The sequence below is a fragment of the Brachyhypopomus gauderio genome, chromosome 17 (genome assembly GCF_052324685.1).
Source record: "Brachyhypopomus gauderio isolate BG-103 chromosome 17, BGAUD_0.2, whole genome shotgun sequence".
In the NCBI taxonomy this organism is placed as follows: Eukaryota; Metazoa; Chordata; class Actinopteri; order Gymnotiformes; family Hypopomidae; genus Brachyhypopomus; species Brachyhypopomus gauderio.
Window position 1 is genome coordinate 8,471,306 of NC_135227.1, and position 14,862 is coordinate 8,486,167.

Here is a 14,862-nt window from a genome sequence, read left to right on the forward strand (position 1 = left end):
GATGTAGATCAATCAGTCAGGAAGATCTGATCACACTTAGCCTGTTCACCAAATTAATAATCTTTACAAAAGGACACTTACACACCATTTTATAAACTGTCAAAGCTAATCAATAATCTTTATCTTTATGTTACCCATATAAGATGGAACGGGCGGGAGAAGAAACAGCGACATACTGTAGATCAAACAGCACAGCTCCGTGAAAATTATTCCATGATGTCCTTCCGAGAAAGGAACTGCACAGCAAAATAAGGCGATGCTGCCACCTTGTGGACAACAAAAGTACCACGTCCAGAATATTCAGGTAAATAATCAATCAGTAAAATAATAACAGCATAAAGCTTCAGGGCAAGCAGTAATGGGGCTTACAGACGAAATCTGACATGAAAAATGTTTTAGACAATTGAAAATGTCACAATAGATTACTTATAAACCAGAAATAATTATGAAACAGCTTATTGCTTTGAATGCACATGCTATTATGGAAGAAGAAAAATGTGAAAAGCATACATTTAAGAATATTTTGCGGCATTACTGGGTGCTTTGCGGGTTTTATAAACTCATTTGCAGTAGCCTAACCTAAAACTTCAGCGGTGCGCTGTCCATGGTCCTGAAAAAACTTCATATGGACAGAGGGGGCTGCTGCCAGATATTTCTTAGACGCCTTGAACTAATTCCAAACCTAATGTTGTGCTGAGATTTTTGCTTTTCTTATTTTACAGTTCTCTGCAAGATAAATAATAATAATAATACACGTCTCTGTGCTTTCTTTCTTTTTTAATACTTTTTCACAGTTTAAAACAAATATTCACTGAATATTTTTATTCTTGATATTGTATTTAAATGGTGTTTATTAATGACGTCTGGTCTGTGAACTTATGAACAACAGGTTTGTTAAACACACAATAGTCATGCATTGCCTATTATAAAACCTTCCCTACATACACAAATATTTCTGAAGTTTTTGTTTTAAGATAAATTGCCATGAAAAAATTGAACAGAATGGTGTTTTTACTCTATTTCACCTCAATATCCCTTTATCCTAACTGTAAATTACGCCAGGCAATTCCCTTAATTGAATCTTGCTCAATTGTCGACATCTGCCGTCCGCCGAAAGTGTGGAGCACTGTACGGAACGTGGACAAGGTCATGTTCCCCACCCTGAACTAGCGGCCGGCTGGAAGAACATATTACCCTATAAGCTTTATTTGGATACCCTCTTCGGTATGCGCAACGTTGTGTATTCATAGATTGTTCTTACTATAATTTTTTAATGGCGTCAAAAATCCGTCTTAAATCGTCTTCGTTACCACACCGGAGGCATGGCGGCACAGTAAGGCTATATGCTGGGTCCGATACATAGACTGGTTTAAAGGCGCATCGTTCCGGTTTCCAATGCATGTTTACGCTGTATTATTTTAACTGTATATCGTTTTAATCTCAGCCATTATCTTCAAACCATGAGCCAAATAATGTCAGTTACTCAGCAAAAGAGGTCGTGGCAAGCAAGATCCGACGAAGAAATTTGATTTCAAATTGTTGGAATACTGACAGCCAGACGGAAAACGGCGATTAGAAAACACCGATTTTTTATCTGCACTAAATTCCGCACTACATTCTTAGGTGTTGTGAATGAACAATTAAGCTGCTCGGATTCGTATTGCTGTCTGTGAGGCGATCCACACCCCACCACTATCTATACGGCCATGTCCCCTCCAGCCTCGGCTGCGACAGCTAGTGAGAGCAGCACTACGACTGTTTTCGAGGACGACACGGACAGCCCCAGAGAGGAGGTATTAAATAATCGGTTCATTTTAACAGCACTGTAGCATCTCAAACGAGTGCAAACAATCATGATTATTCTCACATCAGGCTGAATTCACAGAAAGGATTTTCAATCATGTAGTCTTTTTGCCGCATACACCATATGTGGCTTCAGTTCACGTGGAAACCGCCGTAGCAAACGTAAGACAAATTTGCTTTCATTTTAAAACGTGACAAGTGAAATGAACCGGCCGGATATTTGTGCCCCTCACGGTATAACCGCGGAAATAATTATCGCGAGTTGCATCTAAATTATGCAATAATTTCTATAAAAAAAACAACGTTGTAATAATAACCAAGTACTGACAAACAAATAACAGACCTAAATATAGACTATAAGTCTGTCTTGACACTAGAAGTATATTCAGTGTGCCATATATCCACGAAGCTTTGTAGTATAAAAATCTGTACTTTAGCTTTATCCTGTTTTAACCATACCCAGTGTTCTGTGTTGTGTGCCATGTTGTCAAGCAGCAGAGGCCGCTGAAACAGTCCCTCAGCAAGTCGCTGTGCAGGGAGGTGTTCTGGAAGTGCCTGGTGCTCTCTGTGCTCATGTACGGCTGCATGGGGGCCATGGTGTGGTGCCACATCACCAAGGTCACACGCCGCAGCTTTACCCCTCCCATGTCCACGTACCACGACAGCCCGTGCTCCGACGGCTACATCTACATCCCACTGGCGTTCCTCCTCATGCTCTACGTCGTCTACCTGGTGGAATGCTGGCACTGCCACGCCAGGAACGACCTGCAGTACAAGGTGGACGTGGAGGGCATCTACGAGCGGCTGCAGCGCATGCAGCAGGCCAAGCCGTGCATCTGGTGGAAGGCCATAAGCTACCACTACGTGCGGCGGACGCGGCAGGTGACACGCTACCGCAACGGCGACGCCTACACCACCACGCAGGTGTACCACGAGAGGGTGAACACGCACGTGGCGGAGGCAGAGTTCGACTACGGCCACTGCGGGGTGAAGGATGTTTCTAAGCAGCTAATCGGCCTGGAGAAATCAGCCATCACCAAACTGAGGTTCACCAAGTGCTTTAGTTTTGCTAACGTGGAGTCGGAGAACTCCTACCTGACGCAGCGTGCCCGCTTCTTCACTGACAACGAGGGCCTCGATGACTACATGGAAGCCCGGGAAGGGATGCACCTGAAGAACATTGACTTCAAAGAGTACATGATTGCCTTCTCAAATCCAGACAACCACCCCTGGTACGTCTCCAACTACGTCTTCTGGACGGCGGCCTTCCTCACGTTCTCCTGGCCGCTGAGGGTCCTGACAGAGTACCGCACGGCTTACGTCCACTACCGTGTGGAGAAGCTCTTTGGGGTCGACTACGTGCCGGTGACGCCGTGTGACGAGCACCCGTACTGCAGACGCATCCCCCGCGTCAACACCATTGACAGCACCGAGCTAGAGTGGCACATCCGCTCCAATCAGCAGCTGGTGCCCAGCTACTCGGAGGCGGGCCTGATGGAGCTGGCGCAGCGCTCCGGAGGCTTCCGGCAGAACTGCGAACGCTGCCACCGGGCCATCAGCAGCTCGTCCGTGTTCTCGCGCAGCGCTCTCAGCATCTGCAACGGGAGCCCCCGCGCGCCCTTCTCGGGCAGCCGCTTCTCCCTGGGCCGCCTGTACGGCTCGCGGCGGAGCTGCTTCTGGAGGAGTGGCAGCGGCAGCCTGGGGGATCCCGACAGCCCTGGCGAGGACACGCGCTGCCTGTCTGGCCACGCGGCCGCCACCGCCGCCCCTGCCTCCACAACAGAGGACGACCCCCCACCCTACCAGGACGCCCTCTGCTTCCCCGTGCTCATAGTCCACTGCAGCGAGAACTGCCCCAGCCATCGCTCCTTCCACAGGAACGGCTCTTGCGTGGAGACCTCCTTATGAAGTTCTTGTGCCCCAGGTGATCAGATAGGAGCACAAGTGGATGTGAATAAGGATGCAGAATGCAACATTATACTAAGAGTGATGCCTCATGAAGAAAAGGCAAATCCTTAGTAGTGAACTTGTCCTGTCACTCAGGAATGTTGGTGTCCGTGGCCCAATACCTGCATCCCAGACCCGGTTATGGGAAAGGTGCTTCGTTATACAACAGGCATGCTTGTGTTAAACTGAGAATGCCCTCATCCATGAGTTCACCAAAACAGAATCAAATATTAAATTTTTTTGTCACATTCACATTCTCAGCAATAATCGAAACACGTTTGTGTTCATCCTGTTAGAGGTAATACTTTTTTTCAATTACATGGTCCTGATTACAGCTGCAAGCTCTCTATGTCTTGTTAAATGTGGGGTATGGAGGTCCAGGCCTTTACTTACAAAGCAAAAATGCTCTCAGAATGCTTTTAACAGAGAACGACACCGTACGACCCTAAAAGATTCCTTGTACTTGAGAACCTTTTTTTTTGCTTTGATCATGTTGCACTTGAAGCCACATAAACCAAATCACATGTATTCAACAAGAATGTCAAAATACTTGCAAATAAAAGCGATGTACAGTATATTATATTCCATAACACTGCAAGATTTGTGGCTTATACCCATGTAAGACCACATATTGTGTGCAAGAATAATCTGTTGTGTGTTCTTTCAGTGTGATGTAACCTGGCAATGCACTACAGTATACAACTATAAACATACTGTCTATTATAGTTCTGTCTGGATATCTCAAAACAAATTCCACATTTCAGGCTATGCAACAATGAACCTCTGGTACGGTATGCCATTTAACTGTATTTACAAATTCAGATGGAATGTATGACTATCATTTTTAAAGGCTTGTAATATTTATTGCAGCGACAGATCAACTCAAGAACAAACTTTTGGTTGAGGACTCAAATGAACTGAGATGTGATGACTTGGACATTGAAGCACAAGAAACTGGTGTGAGCCCATGATCAAATGACATATGGCAAGAATGTGACCCCAGACAGACATGTAAATAAAGCACACTGAATAGATGCAGTGCAGAGTTCTGCTCTTAGAACAGTGAAGCCATCTTTAAACATTTGTTACTCATCTCATCATTAAACTTTATTCATCCCATACAGAATACCACAGTGCTGGATCCAGCATCACTTTGGTCATTATTTAAAATATATGTCATTTTCCCCAAACAGAACTGAACTGAGATATTGAGAAAGACTTTGGGCTATGTGCCTGTTGTGTCTAGAGGTGAACTGTTAAGCTATATGGTGTAATACTTTTTATATTGCCTAAATATCTTGTATCATTATGTTTACTGATTTGTCTGGGGAAAACACACAATGTTGCCTTCATGTAGCACACGTACACAATAAAATATCAGTATGATGTCAGATCATGTTGACAGTATAATCAATAAAAATGTTACATTTGCATACACAAAAATCTGTGTTTCAGAACATGTGAAAACATGAGGCATGTGTAAACTGAAGGAAATAATTCCTCAAAATTACAAGAAACTGCTATACAAGGAACTATACTTGTATAACAGTTTTCATATACAGTTGTGAATCAAAGAATTTGTAAGATTTTGTAAGTAAGATTCTTTGTCTCTTACTCTACCTCACCTCCCTGGATGTATTTTGCCCTCTCCTAACTAATTTGAATCTTGTAATTCAAAGATAAATTGCAGTTAAATGTAGTTAAAGGTAGAAACCAGAACAGTTACAGTTCCATCAGTTACTTCAGTTCATGAAGGCCTTTGTGTTTCAAGGATTAGTATAAATGGCAGCATCTTCTTGAATTTGCTCTTGCTCTAGGGCATTCGTTCAGTAGTTCCTGACTTGAGCTTAAAGCATCATCGTTTCATTTAATCATTGATTAATTTGCAAATGATCTGTTTTACTGGTAACCTTGGTAACAATGACAGCCCTCCTGAAAGATTTTACTTTAGCGTGGTAAGGTTTATTTGCCAGCAGGTGGCATTGCGAACAAAAAGATATATTTCTGCTGAATGCCTCATGAAAAAATGTACAGCATGATTGTGTCTTTTAGGACTGTATTTAGGTACGTTTTACACATGTAGATGAGATAACAACGGATATCATTTAAACTTGATTAAATATCGTTGATGGGAATAATACAATTTTGAAGAAAAATATTTCTCACTAGAAATTGTACTTGTAATATTATCAGTTGTAAAATCTTAAAAACTTTATTCACTTAGGTGTTTAGGTCTTTAAATGACTAAAATAAAATTGCCCTTGTATTACACTCTAAACTGGATGACATCACAGTATTTGATCTTCATGATAACCAAAATGATTTTTTATAAACTAAGTGAAAATGAAGGACTAAACACTGAGATTGCTTTAACTGTTCTACAAATATAGGAAACTCCATGCAAGCTGTTACCTTAACTATTGATTTAATTATTTACACTTTAAATTCAAAGCAAAAAAGCTAACTTAAATTAATACATTTTACACTTCTGCTTCCACATAATCTGCAATTATACATGTGCAGAACAAAAGTGTACCAAGCCAAGTCATATAAAAGTTGATCCCCCAATTGTTGATGTATAATTGGCGGTTTAAGTATAATCTGATGTCAACTATTTTATAAAAATATATTTTGCTATTACAAGACTACATTAGATCATCTCACTCATGCCTCGCTCTATCAATCAAAAATGTCACAGCAAATTTGATGCTAACAAATGTGAAGAGGCAATTATCCTGGATGCATAATTATATATTGCTGTTTTTTATTTTTAAACTGAATGCGACAACAAAGACTCAATAATCTATGTGACATCCCTGCTAATGTTTTAATTATATTATTAGAAACTCAATAATTCATAATAAAATGTTTTTACAACCGAGTCTAGGTGGTGCTCTAATGAGAGTTGTGCTGTAGAAAGTGTGTCTGTGTGTTAAAACCACTGCAAGGTAGATATGATGAATAGGATTTGTATTTTTTCACTGTATGTGTAATCTCTACACCCCCATATGTATCAATCAATCAATAAAATTTTATTTATATAGCGCTTTTTACAACAGTTGTTGTCACAAAGCAGCTTTACAAGTGCCGAGTCCTAGCCCCCAGTGAGCAAGCCAAAGGCGACAGTGGCAAGGAAAAACTCCCTAGTTTTTTGCATGAGGAAGAAACCTTGAGAGGAACAAAGACTATGTATTCCTGATGAAAATGTTTGTGCTTTACTTTGAAATAGTAATGAATTATTAATAATAATGAATTTCAGATAGGTTTAACTCATAGCTGGAATACTATATCAAAAGTATGATGTCATAGAGCCCTTTTGTGATATTGTTCAATTTGTTCTAGATCACTTATTCTAGAACACTTTTGGTCCCTAAATTCTAATGGAATTTGCAAATGTGGCATAAATGACATTTGATATGGTATTGTCACGGTGAGGCGGCCCCCTACCGGTCGCCTCCGTCCACAGCGGCTGTGTTGTTGTTGTTTTGTGACGTCGTGTACGCCCCTCAGGTGGGCGGAGCCCGTGATCCGTTCCCACCTGATGGTCGTTTGTCTGTCTATATATGTCTTGTCTTTGTACCAGTTGACCGCTGGTCATTATATCCTTGATTTGGATCTATTGCACGGGTTTTAGGTTTGCACACTTTATATTAAACCACCCTTTTTCCCTGAGACTTGGCGTGATCGCTTCCTTTTTGTTGCTCACACCTGCCCGTCACAGAATGACCAGCCACCCTTCGGAAGCCGCCGAGTCTCTTTTTCTTTCTCCTTCGTTCGTGGTCATGTCTCGTGGTAAGTGTTTGTCTACGTGGTGTTTTGTTTGTTGTTGAAGTGCCCCGCCGTGCTGAAACGTTGTGTGTGTGTGCAGCACGGCGGTGACCAGGGCGGTTACACGTTACTTCGTGTTGTGTGATTACACGTGTGTGTAGGTGTGTGTGAGTGAACGGACGTATGGATCGGTGTGCGTCGCTCGCATGTGTTACTCATTGAATGTTTTATGTGTGACGCAGTCGCCGCTCGTCACGGTCGCCTCGCTCCCCTGTGTGTCTAGTGTTTGATGTGGGGAGCGACTGCGGACTCGAGCGGCGCGTCACCATTGTTTGTTTGAGTAGAGCGCGCATGTGTGGGACCCTGTCCGTTTGCCGTTTTGCACCGTTTGTTTTGTCTAGTCTTTGCGTGTTTGTTTTGTCCTAGCGTGTTGCGTGATTTGTTTTGTTTTATGTAATTCCACGCATGCTCCTCCCCTTAAATGTGTGTTTGGGGGGGGGGACCGGCTGTGGTCCCGTGCCACGGGGTGTGGCACGGAGGGCGTCGCTCCCAAGGGAGGCCCTGAGCAGGGTAGTGCGCGTGAGTGTTTTGTGTATGTGTGCGTGTGTGTATGTCATGTGTTGCAGGTTGCTCCTGGTGGTGAATAGCGGCCCTCCTGGACCTTGTGGGATCTCCTAAGTAGGCAGGAGCCCCCTTATGTGATGGGGTGACGGGAGCCCGGTCTTAAAGAGCCCCCCCTGGAGGGTGAGGGCTCCCCGGATGTATGGGGACCTGAGGGCTCCTGTCTGAAGAGCTCCTGCTGAAGACAGAGGTCCCCCCTCATGCTCGGCGGTACCAAGAGGTCCTGGGGTGTAGCCGGCCTACATAGGGAAGGAGTGTTTCCCCCCTGGAACCTCCGGTGGGGTGGAGGAGTCCACCTTGCTATGTACTTCCCCGTGAGGGGCGGTCTCCCTGGCCGGTTAGGGTTGCCCAGGGTTGAGGTGCGCCGAGATGAGAGGTAGGTCCAGGAGGTGGTTAGGACCGTGCCCCAGGGAAGTAGCCTGCACGCACGCACACTTTTGTGGGGCTCTCTGGCTAAACACCGGTTAGGGCGTGAGGGCCCTGTGACCGACTGGGGCGTGGTTTTGTGTTGTTAACGGCCCGGTCGGTCCAGGGTCCCGCCCAGGGAGGTGAGCTGACTAACGTTATGTGTTTTGTGTTTCAGCTCGTGGACTGCAGGAGGTGTGTCCCTGTCTGTCCTTGCCTTCCTGCCCCTTCGTGTTGTTGTGCAGCCGCTGTGTGCCACACACCCAGTGGAGGGGAGTGCGGCTTGGTGGGGGGGTCTGTCACGGTGAGGCGGCCCCCTACCGGTCGCCTCCGTCCACAGCGGCTGTGTTGTTGTTGTTTTGTGACGTCGTGTACGCCCCTCAGGTGGGCGGAGCCCGTGATCCGTTCCCACCTGATGGTCGTTTGTCTGTCTATATATGTCTTGTCTTTGTACCAGTTGACCGCTGGTCATTATATCCTTGATTTGGATCTATTGCACGGGTTTTAGGTTTGCACACTATATTAAACCACCCTTTTTCCCTGAGACTTGGCGTGATCGCTTCCTTTTTGTTGCTCACACCTGCCCGTCACAGGTATACAATAGTTTTTTAGTAGTTCATCTTTGAAGTTATAGACTAAAATGATTCCAATTATTAACCTGCATCGGATTGACTGCCCAGGTATGTGCACACACACATACAAAATTTAACAGTGTACTTTTAAATAATGTAGGATGAAAACATTCACATTGAGAGGAAGTATGATTGTATTTACACCATATTTGCCAAAATCACACATCCTTTGGCCAAAAGCAGATCACATTACCTATTCCATTTCAAAACCAAAAAAACCTACAATGTTGTAACAGTACAGACCTGATGAAACTTGACTTTCTCTCCACAGTGTGCAGAGCCAGCCAGAATGACAGCATTCAGCTGGGTGAGCCCCAGACTGGGAGAGCTGGGAGAGCACCTGAGTGGGAGGCAAGCAGTGGACCTCAGCCTTCCAATTTCATTTACATTGAGGAAGAGGATGAAGGTTACATACTTCCACCACCAAGCCCCCAGCATCATGGTGAAGATCTGAGTGAAGATGTGGAGGAACAGAGAGAAGTCTCAGAGGATGAAAGTGAGGAAGATAGTGACTAGAGTCCTGAGGGCACAATATTGCAAATCTTTGCCCAAGAAAGCAACCTCTTAATTCGGCTTCCGGAAACTTCCACTGACGGAGAGTTAGAACTAGTCAGAGTTTCAGCTATGGAAAGCTTGAATAAACTCATTGACCCTGTGTACACATATCTTCAAGGGCATAGGACAGAAACAAACACACAGGTCCATCTGCTGCTAGAGTGGCAGAAGAGCAGCAATCAGTTAGGACTACCTACCCAGACAGCAGCTTTTTTAATGACGATGAACAAATGAAAATCATAGCTGATATTCGCAATGCTCAAGCAAGGCGGCCCAAGCTACGGCCAAGGTCTCCCAGGCCGCTAGACTACATGGTGTCAGAATTCGGCAGGGACTACCCTCTGAGTGCCATGACTGCTTAGAATGCCACCGTCTGCAGATGCCTCGGCCCGCCGGTTCCGCAGCTCCGCACAACGAGCAGGATCACCGCAGCTCCAGGCCTGGAAGCAGGTTCAGTACTCCTGACGAAGGCCAAGCTCACAGCTCCGGCTCTGCTCCTGCTGCCAGCCAGAGCAGCCATGTTGAACGGAGCGGCCCCAGGAAGAGGAGAAGAGAGACAACCTCCCCCAGCCCACCTCACAGCCCCTGCAAAATGAGAAGACTAAGAAACAATGGGAATGACTCAGTGGGGAACCGTCAGGGCCATCTACGCCCTCTCAGAGGGCCTAAAATATTCTTAAAACATTATATATATAATTATCCAATTTTATTTTATCTACTTACAGTTTTACAATCGACATCTAAACAATTACAAAAATATAAGCAAATAGATTATTCAACCGTGTCTATTCAATCTGTGTTGGAAGGTGAGGGGTTAAGTGGAAGACTGTGAGCCTGTGTCTCCCCCTATCAGGACTGTGATGCCCGCTGTTCGTTTACAGAGGGCCTGGCAGTTATAATTCAGCGCAATACCAGTTTCCAATGACAGTAAAATTGACCAATCATATGCTCCCTCTTAGTGGGCGGGCTTAACTGTATGATAATTTCCGCCCGCTGTGGCGACGCTAGCTGTTGTTAGCCTACCGCCGCTAGCTAGTTTCGATTCGGCCCTTTGACGTCCTCATTTACATATTCCGCTTCCGAGAACCATGGAGCTGTGAAACCTTATTTTGTTTGGAAACTTATTTTGCTTAACTAGTTATCTAGTACAAATGCTATTTGAACGCACTACATGCGTTTCTAAAGCTATACTATCGTCTCGGTTTTTTCTTTATTCTTTATTGCAGTTTATTAGGAGAGGAAAAAAAAAATCGGGGGGGGGGGGGGGGGATTGTAGCGGGCCCAGGTTTAATGGTCACGGTTCGCTACTGGAATGACTGAACCAACTTAGTAGTATAAATGTAGTAGAAGTTAAGCTAGCATAAAATTCAATAATTCTACTGGGGGACTTCAACGCTCACGTGGGCAATGACAGTGACACCTGGAGGGGTGTGATTGGGAGGAACGGTCTCCCCGATCTGAACCAGAGTGGTGTTTTGTTATTGGACTTCTGTGCTAGTCATGGTTTGTCCATAACGAACACCATGTTCGAACATAGGGATGTCCACAAGTGCACTTGGCACCAGGACACCTTAGGTCGGAGGTCGATGATCGACTTTGTTGTCGTTTCAGCTGATCTCCAGCCCTATGTTTTGGACACTCGGGTAAAGAGAGGGGCTGAGCTGTCAACTGATCACTACCTGGTGGTAAGTTGGATCCGCTGGTAGAGGAGGGGGCTGGACAGACCTGGAAGACCCAAACGTATGGTGAGGGACTGCTGGGAACGTCTGGCTGAGCACTTCAGTCTACAACTGCCACCTCCGGGAAAGCTTTTCCCATCTTTCAAGGGAGTCAGGGGACATGGAGTCTGAGTGGACCATGTTCTCTGACTCTATCGTTGAAGCTGCTGTACTGAGTTGTGGCCACAAGATCATTGGTCGCGGCGGCAATCCCCGTACCAGATGGTGGACACCGGAAGTACGGGATGCCGTCAAGCTGAAGAAGGAGTCCTATCGGGCCATGTTGGCGACTGGGACTCCCGAGGCAGCTGATAGGTATCGGCAGGCCAGGCGTGCGGCGGCTCAGGCAGTGGCAGAAGCAAAAACTTGGAGCTGGGAAGAGTTTGGTGAGGCCATGGAGGAGGACTATCAGTCAGCCTCAAAGAAATTCTGGCAAACTGTCCGGCACCTCAGAAGGGATAAGCAGTACTCTGTCAACACTTTACAGTGCGGGTGGGGAGCTGTTGACCTCGACTGAGGATATTGTTGCACGGTGGAAGGAATATTTTGAGGATCTCCTAAATCCCTCTGTCATGTCTTCCATGGAGGAAGCGGAGACTGACGACTCAGTGGTGGACCCGTCCATTACCCAAGCCGAAGTCACTGAGGTGGTTCGCAAACTCCCTAGTGGCAAGGCAGCGGGAGTGGATGAGATTCGTCCTGAGTATCTTAAGTCTCTGGATGTGGTGAGGTTGTCTTGGTTGACACGCCTCTGCAACATCGCATGACAATCTGGGACAGTTCCTCTGGAGTGGTGGTTCCGCTTTTTAAAAAAGGGGACCGGAGAGTGTGCCCCAATTATCGGGGTATCACACTTCTTAGCCTTCCTGGTAAGGTCTACTCTAGGGTACTGGAAAGGAGAGTTCGGCTGATAGTCGAACCTCGGATCCAAGAGGAACAATGCGGTTTTCGTCCTGGCCATGGAACACTGGACCAGCTTTATACCCTTCATAGGGTGCTCGAGGGTTCATGGGTGTATGCCCAACCAGTCCACATGTGTTTTGTGGATCTGGAGAAGGCATTCGATTGTGTCCTTCATGGTATTCTGTGGGGGGTGCTCCAGGAGTATGGAATCGGGGGTCCTCTACTAAGGGCTGTCCGGTCTCTGTATGATCAGAGCAGGAGTTTGGTTCGCATGGCCGGCAGTAAGTCGGACCTGTTTCCGGTGCATGTTGGACTCCGTCAGGGCTGCCCCTTGTTACCGATCCTGTTCATAATTTTTATGGACAGGATCTCAAGGCGCAGCCAAGGGCCGGAGGGAGTCCTGTTTGGAGGCCACAGGATTTCATCTCTGCTATTTGCAGATGATGTTGTTCTGTTGGCAGTTTCGGGCCAGGACCTTCAGCGTGCATTGGGGTGGTTTGCAGCCGAGTGTGAAGCAGCTGGGATGAGAATCAGCACCTCTAAGTCTGTGGCCATGGTTCTCGACCGGAAAAGGGTAGCTTGCTCCCTTCAGGTGGGTGGAGAAGTCCTGCCTCAAGTGGAGGAGTTTAAGTATCTCGGGATCTTGTTCACGAGTGAGGGAAGAATGGAGCGTGAGATCGACAGACGGATTGGTGCAGCTTCCGCAGTAATGCGGTCGCTGTACCGGTCCGTTGTGGTGAAGAAGGAGCTGAGCCAAAAGGCGAAGCTCTCGATTTACCGGTCGATTTACGTTCCTACTCTCACCTATGGTCATGAGCTTTGGGTAATGACCGAAAGAACGAGATTGCGGATACAAGCGGCCGAAATGAGTTTCCTCCGCAGAGTGGCTGGGCGCACCCTTAGAGATAGGGTGAGAAGCGCGGTCACTCGGGAGGTGCTTGGAGTAGAACCGCTGCTCCTCCACATCGAGAGGAGTCAGTTGAGGTGACTTGGGCACCAGTTTCGGATGCCCCCTGGACGCCTTCCTAGGGAGGTGTTCCAGGCATGTCCCCCGGAGAGGAGGCCCCAAGGAAGACCCAGGACACGTTGGCAAGACTATGTCTCTCGACTGGCCTGGGAACGTCTCGGTGTTCCACCCGAGGAGCTGGCTGAGGTGTCTAGGGAGAGGGAGGTTTGGGTTTCCCTGCTTAAACTGCAACCTCCGCGACCCAGCTCCGGATAAGCGGTAGATAATGGATGGATGGATGGAAAATTCAATAAACATTTGTTAGGCATAGTGTGTTTGTTAGGCATAGTTTGTTTTTTTGAAAGTCATTTATATTTGTTTAAACAGCTTTGTGATTTTCTTTTTTAAATTACATTCAGTATTATCCAAACGTCTGACAGGTTACCAATGTTTTTCATAATTTAATCAAAATGAAATGTTTTCTTAGTTTAAAAATGATATATTTTAATGTATATGTATATTTAATGTATATTTATATGTATTCATATTTATATTTCCTGTAAAATATCCAATATAAGTTCCTGTACTGTAAACATCCACTAAGTATCTCTAAATATATAGGACTCAAATAATGACAGGGAGAAGGGAACTCATTTCTGAAGGTGTAGCTCCTCCTTCAGGTTAACACAAGAAATAATAGAGAATGGAAAACTTTTTACTTGTGTAACGTAGGACTCAAAGAATGAGAGAGCGAAACAGGGACATCAACGCAAATGGCATGATAATAACGAACATAATCGTTATTCGGTGTCAGAAGTGCAATACTAAAGAAAACACAATGGTTGAGAGAAAAATACTGCGACTGAAACCGATAAACCACAATGACCAACAACAGGGCACATGAAACACAGGGTATAAATATTTAGGTTAACAATGAACTTAATGAAATACAGGTGAAAATAATGACAGGAAACGAGGGGCCTCATCAGGTCAAGGAGGGGTCGGTAAGAATGAATCAACGAAATGGTCGCACAGCACTTGTATTTATGCAAATCTATTTATTAAACTCAATGAATATTGCACACGTTTACGCACCAAGGTAAATATTTCTGCATATATGTGACTACTGTCTGAACATTTTGTTGATTTGTTGATCACAATAAAAATAACGGCCCAGATGAAATATTGTAAGAACACATCAAAATGTGCTAAAATTGCAATTATAAATATTGCAACTTTCCAGCAGCAAGGACTATAAATATCCTTAATAGATGTTCCTAACGACGCTGTATGTAATTCAGTGTAACCCCAGCAAGTGGCACTATGCACTAAGATTTTCAAAAGCCATGTGCAATATTTCTGACATGATATGAAATATTAGGTTATCAGAGATAAAAATGACAAAGGAAGCAAATTGAATTTTGTGTGGCCTAGTTAAAGTACATAGAAGTGGTGTCGTTGGACTTGAGACATTTCTCAAAAAATATATGTTTGAGATGTTATATACTAATCCTGGGAAGAATAGAGACCTAACATTCATCCAAGGGTTGTGAAAGAGTGGAGT

At 45.2% G+C, this 14,862-nt stretch overlaps 1 protein-coding gene across 3 annotated transcripts; it reads left to right on the forward strand.

Annotated features, from left to right (window-relative positions):
• Nucleotides 1-1,106: 1,106 nt before the first annotated feature.
• Nucleotides 1,107-5,269, forward strand: tmem151bb (transmembrane protein 151Bb). Of its 3 annotated transcripts, none has more exons than XR_013121965.1 (3): nucleotides 1,107-1,793; nucleotides 2,299-4,536; nucleotides 4,621-5,269. XR_013121965.1 is itself a non-coding variant. In XM_076979108.1 (3 exons), the coding sequence occupies exons 2-3, from the start codon at nucleotides 1,707-1,709 to the stop codon at nucleotides 3,709-3,711; spliced, it is 1,500 nt and encodes a 499-aa protein (XP_076835223.1). In that variant the 5' UTR covers nucleotides 1,109-1,224; nucleotides 1,624-1,706; the 3' UTR covers nucleotides 3,712-5,267. The 3 variants fall into 3 exon arrangements, 2 of the variants coding, with proteins under 2 accessions (XP_076835222.1, XP_076835223.1); XM_076979108.1 differs by having other exon boundaries at nucleotides 1,109-1,224; nucleotides 1,624-1,793; nucleotides 2,299-5,267; XM_076979107.1 differs by having other exon boundaries at nucleotides 2,299-5,267.
• The last annotated feature ends 9,593 nt before the right edge of the window (nucleotides 5,270-14,862 follow it).

Coding starts and splice junctions, on each gene's coding strand:
- tmem151bb (XM_076979107.1), top strand. CDS start 1,707: ATGTCCCCTCCAGCCTCGGCTGCGACAGCTAGTGAGAGCAGCACTACG. Junction 1,794..2,298: donor CGGACAGCCCCAGAGAGGAG/GTATTAAATAAT, acceptor GTTGTCAAGCAG/CAGAGGCCGCTGAAACAGTC.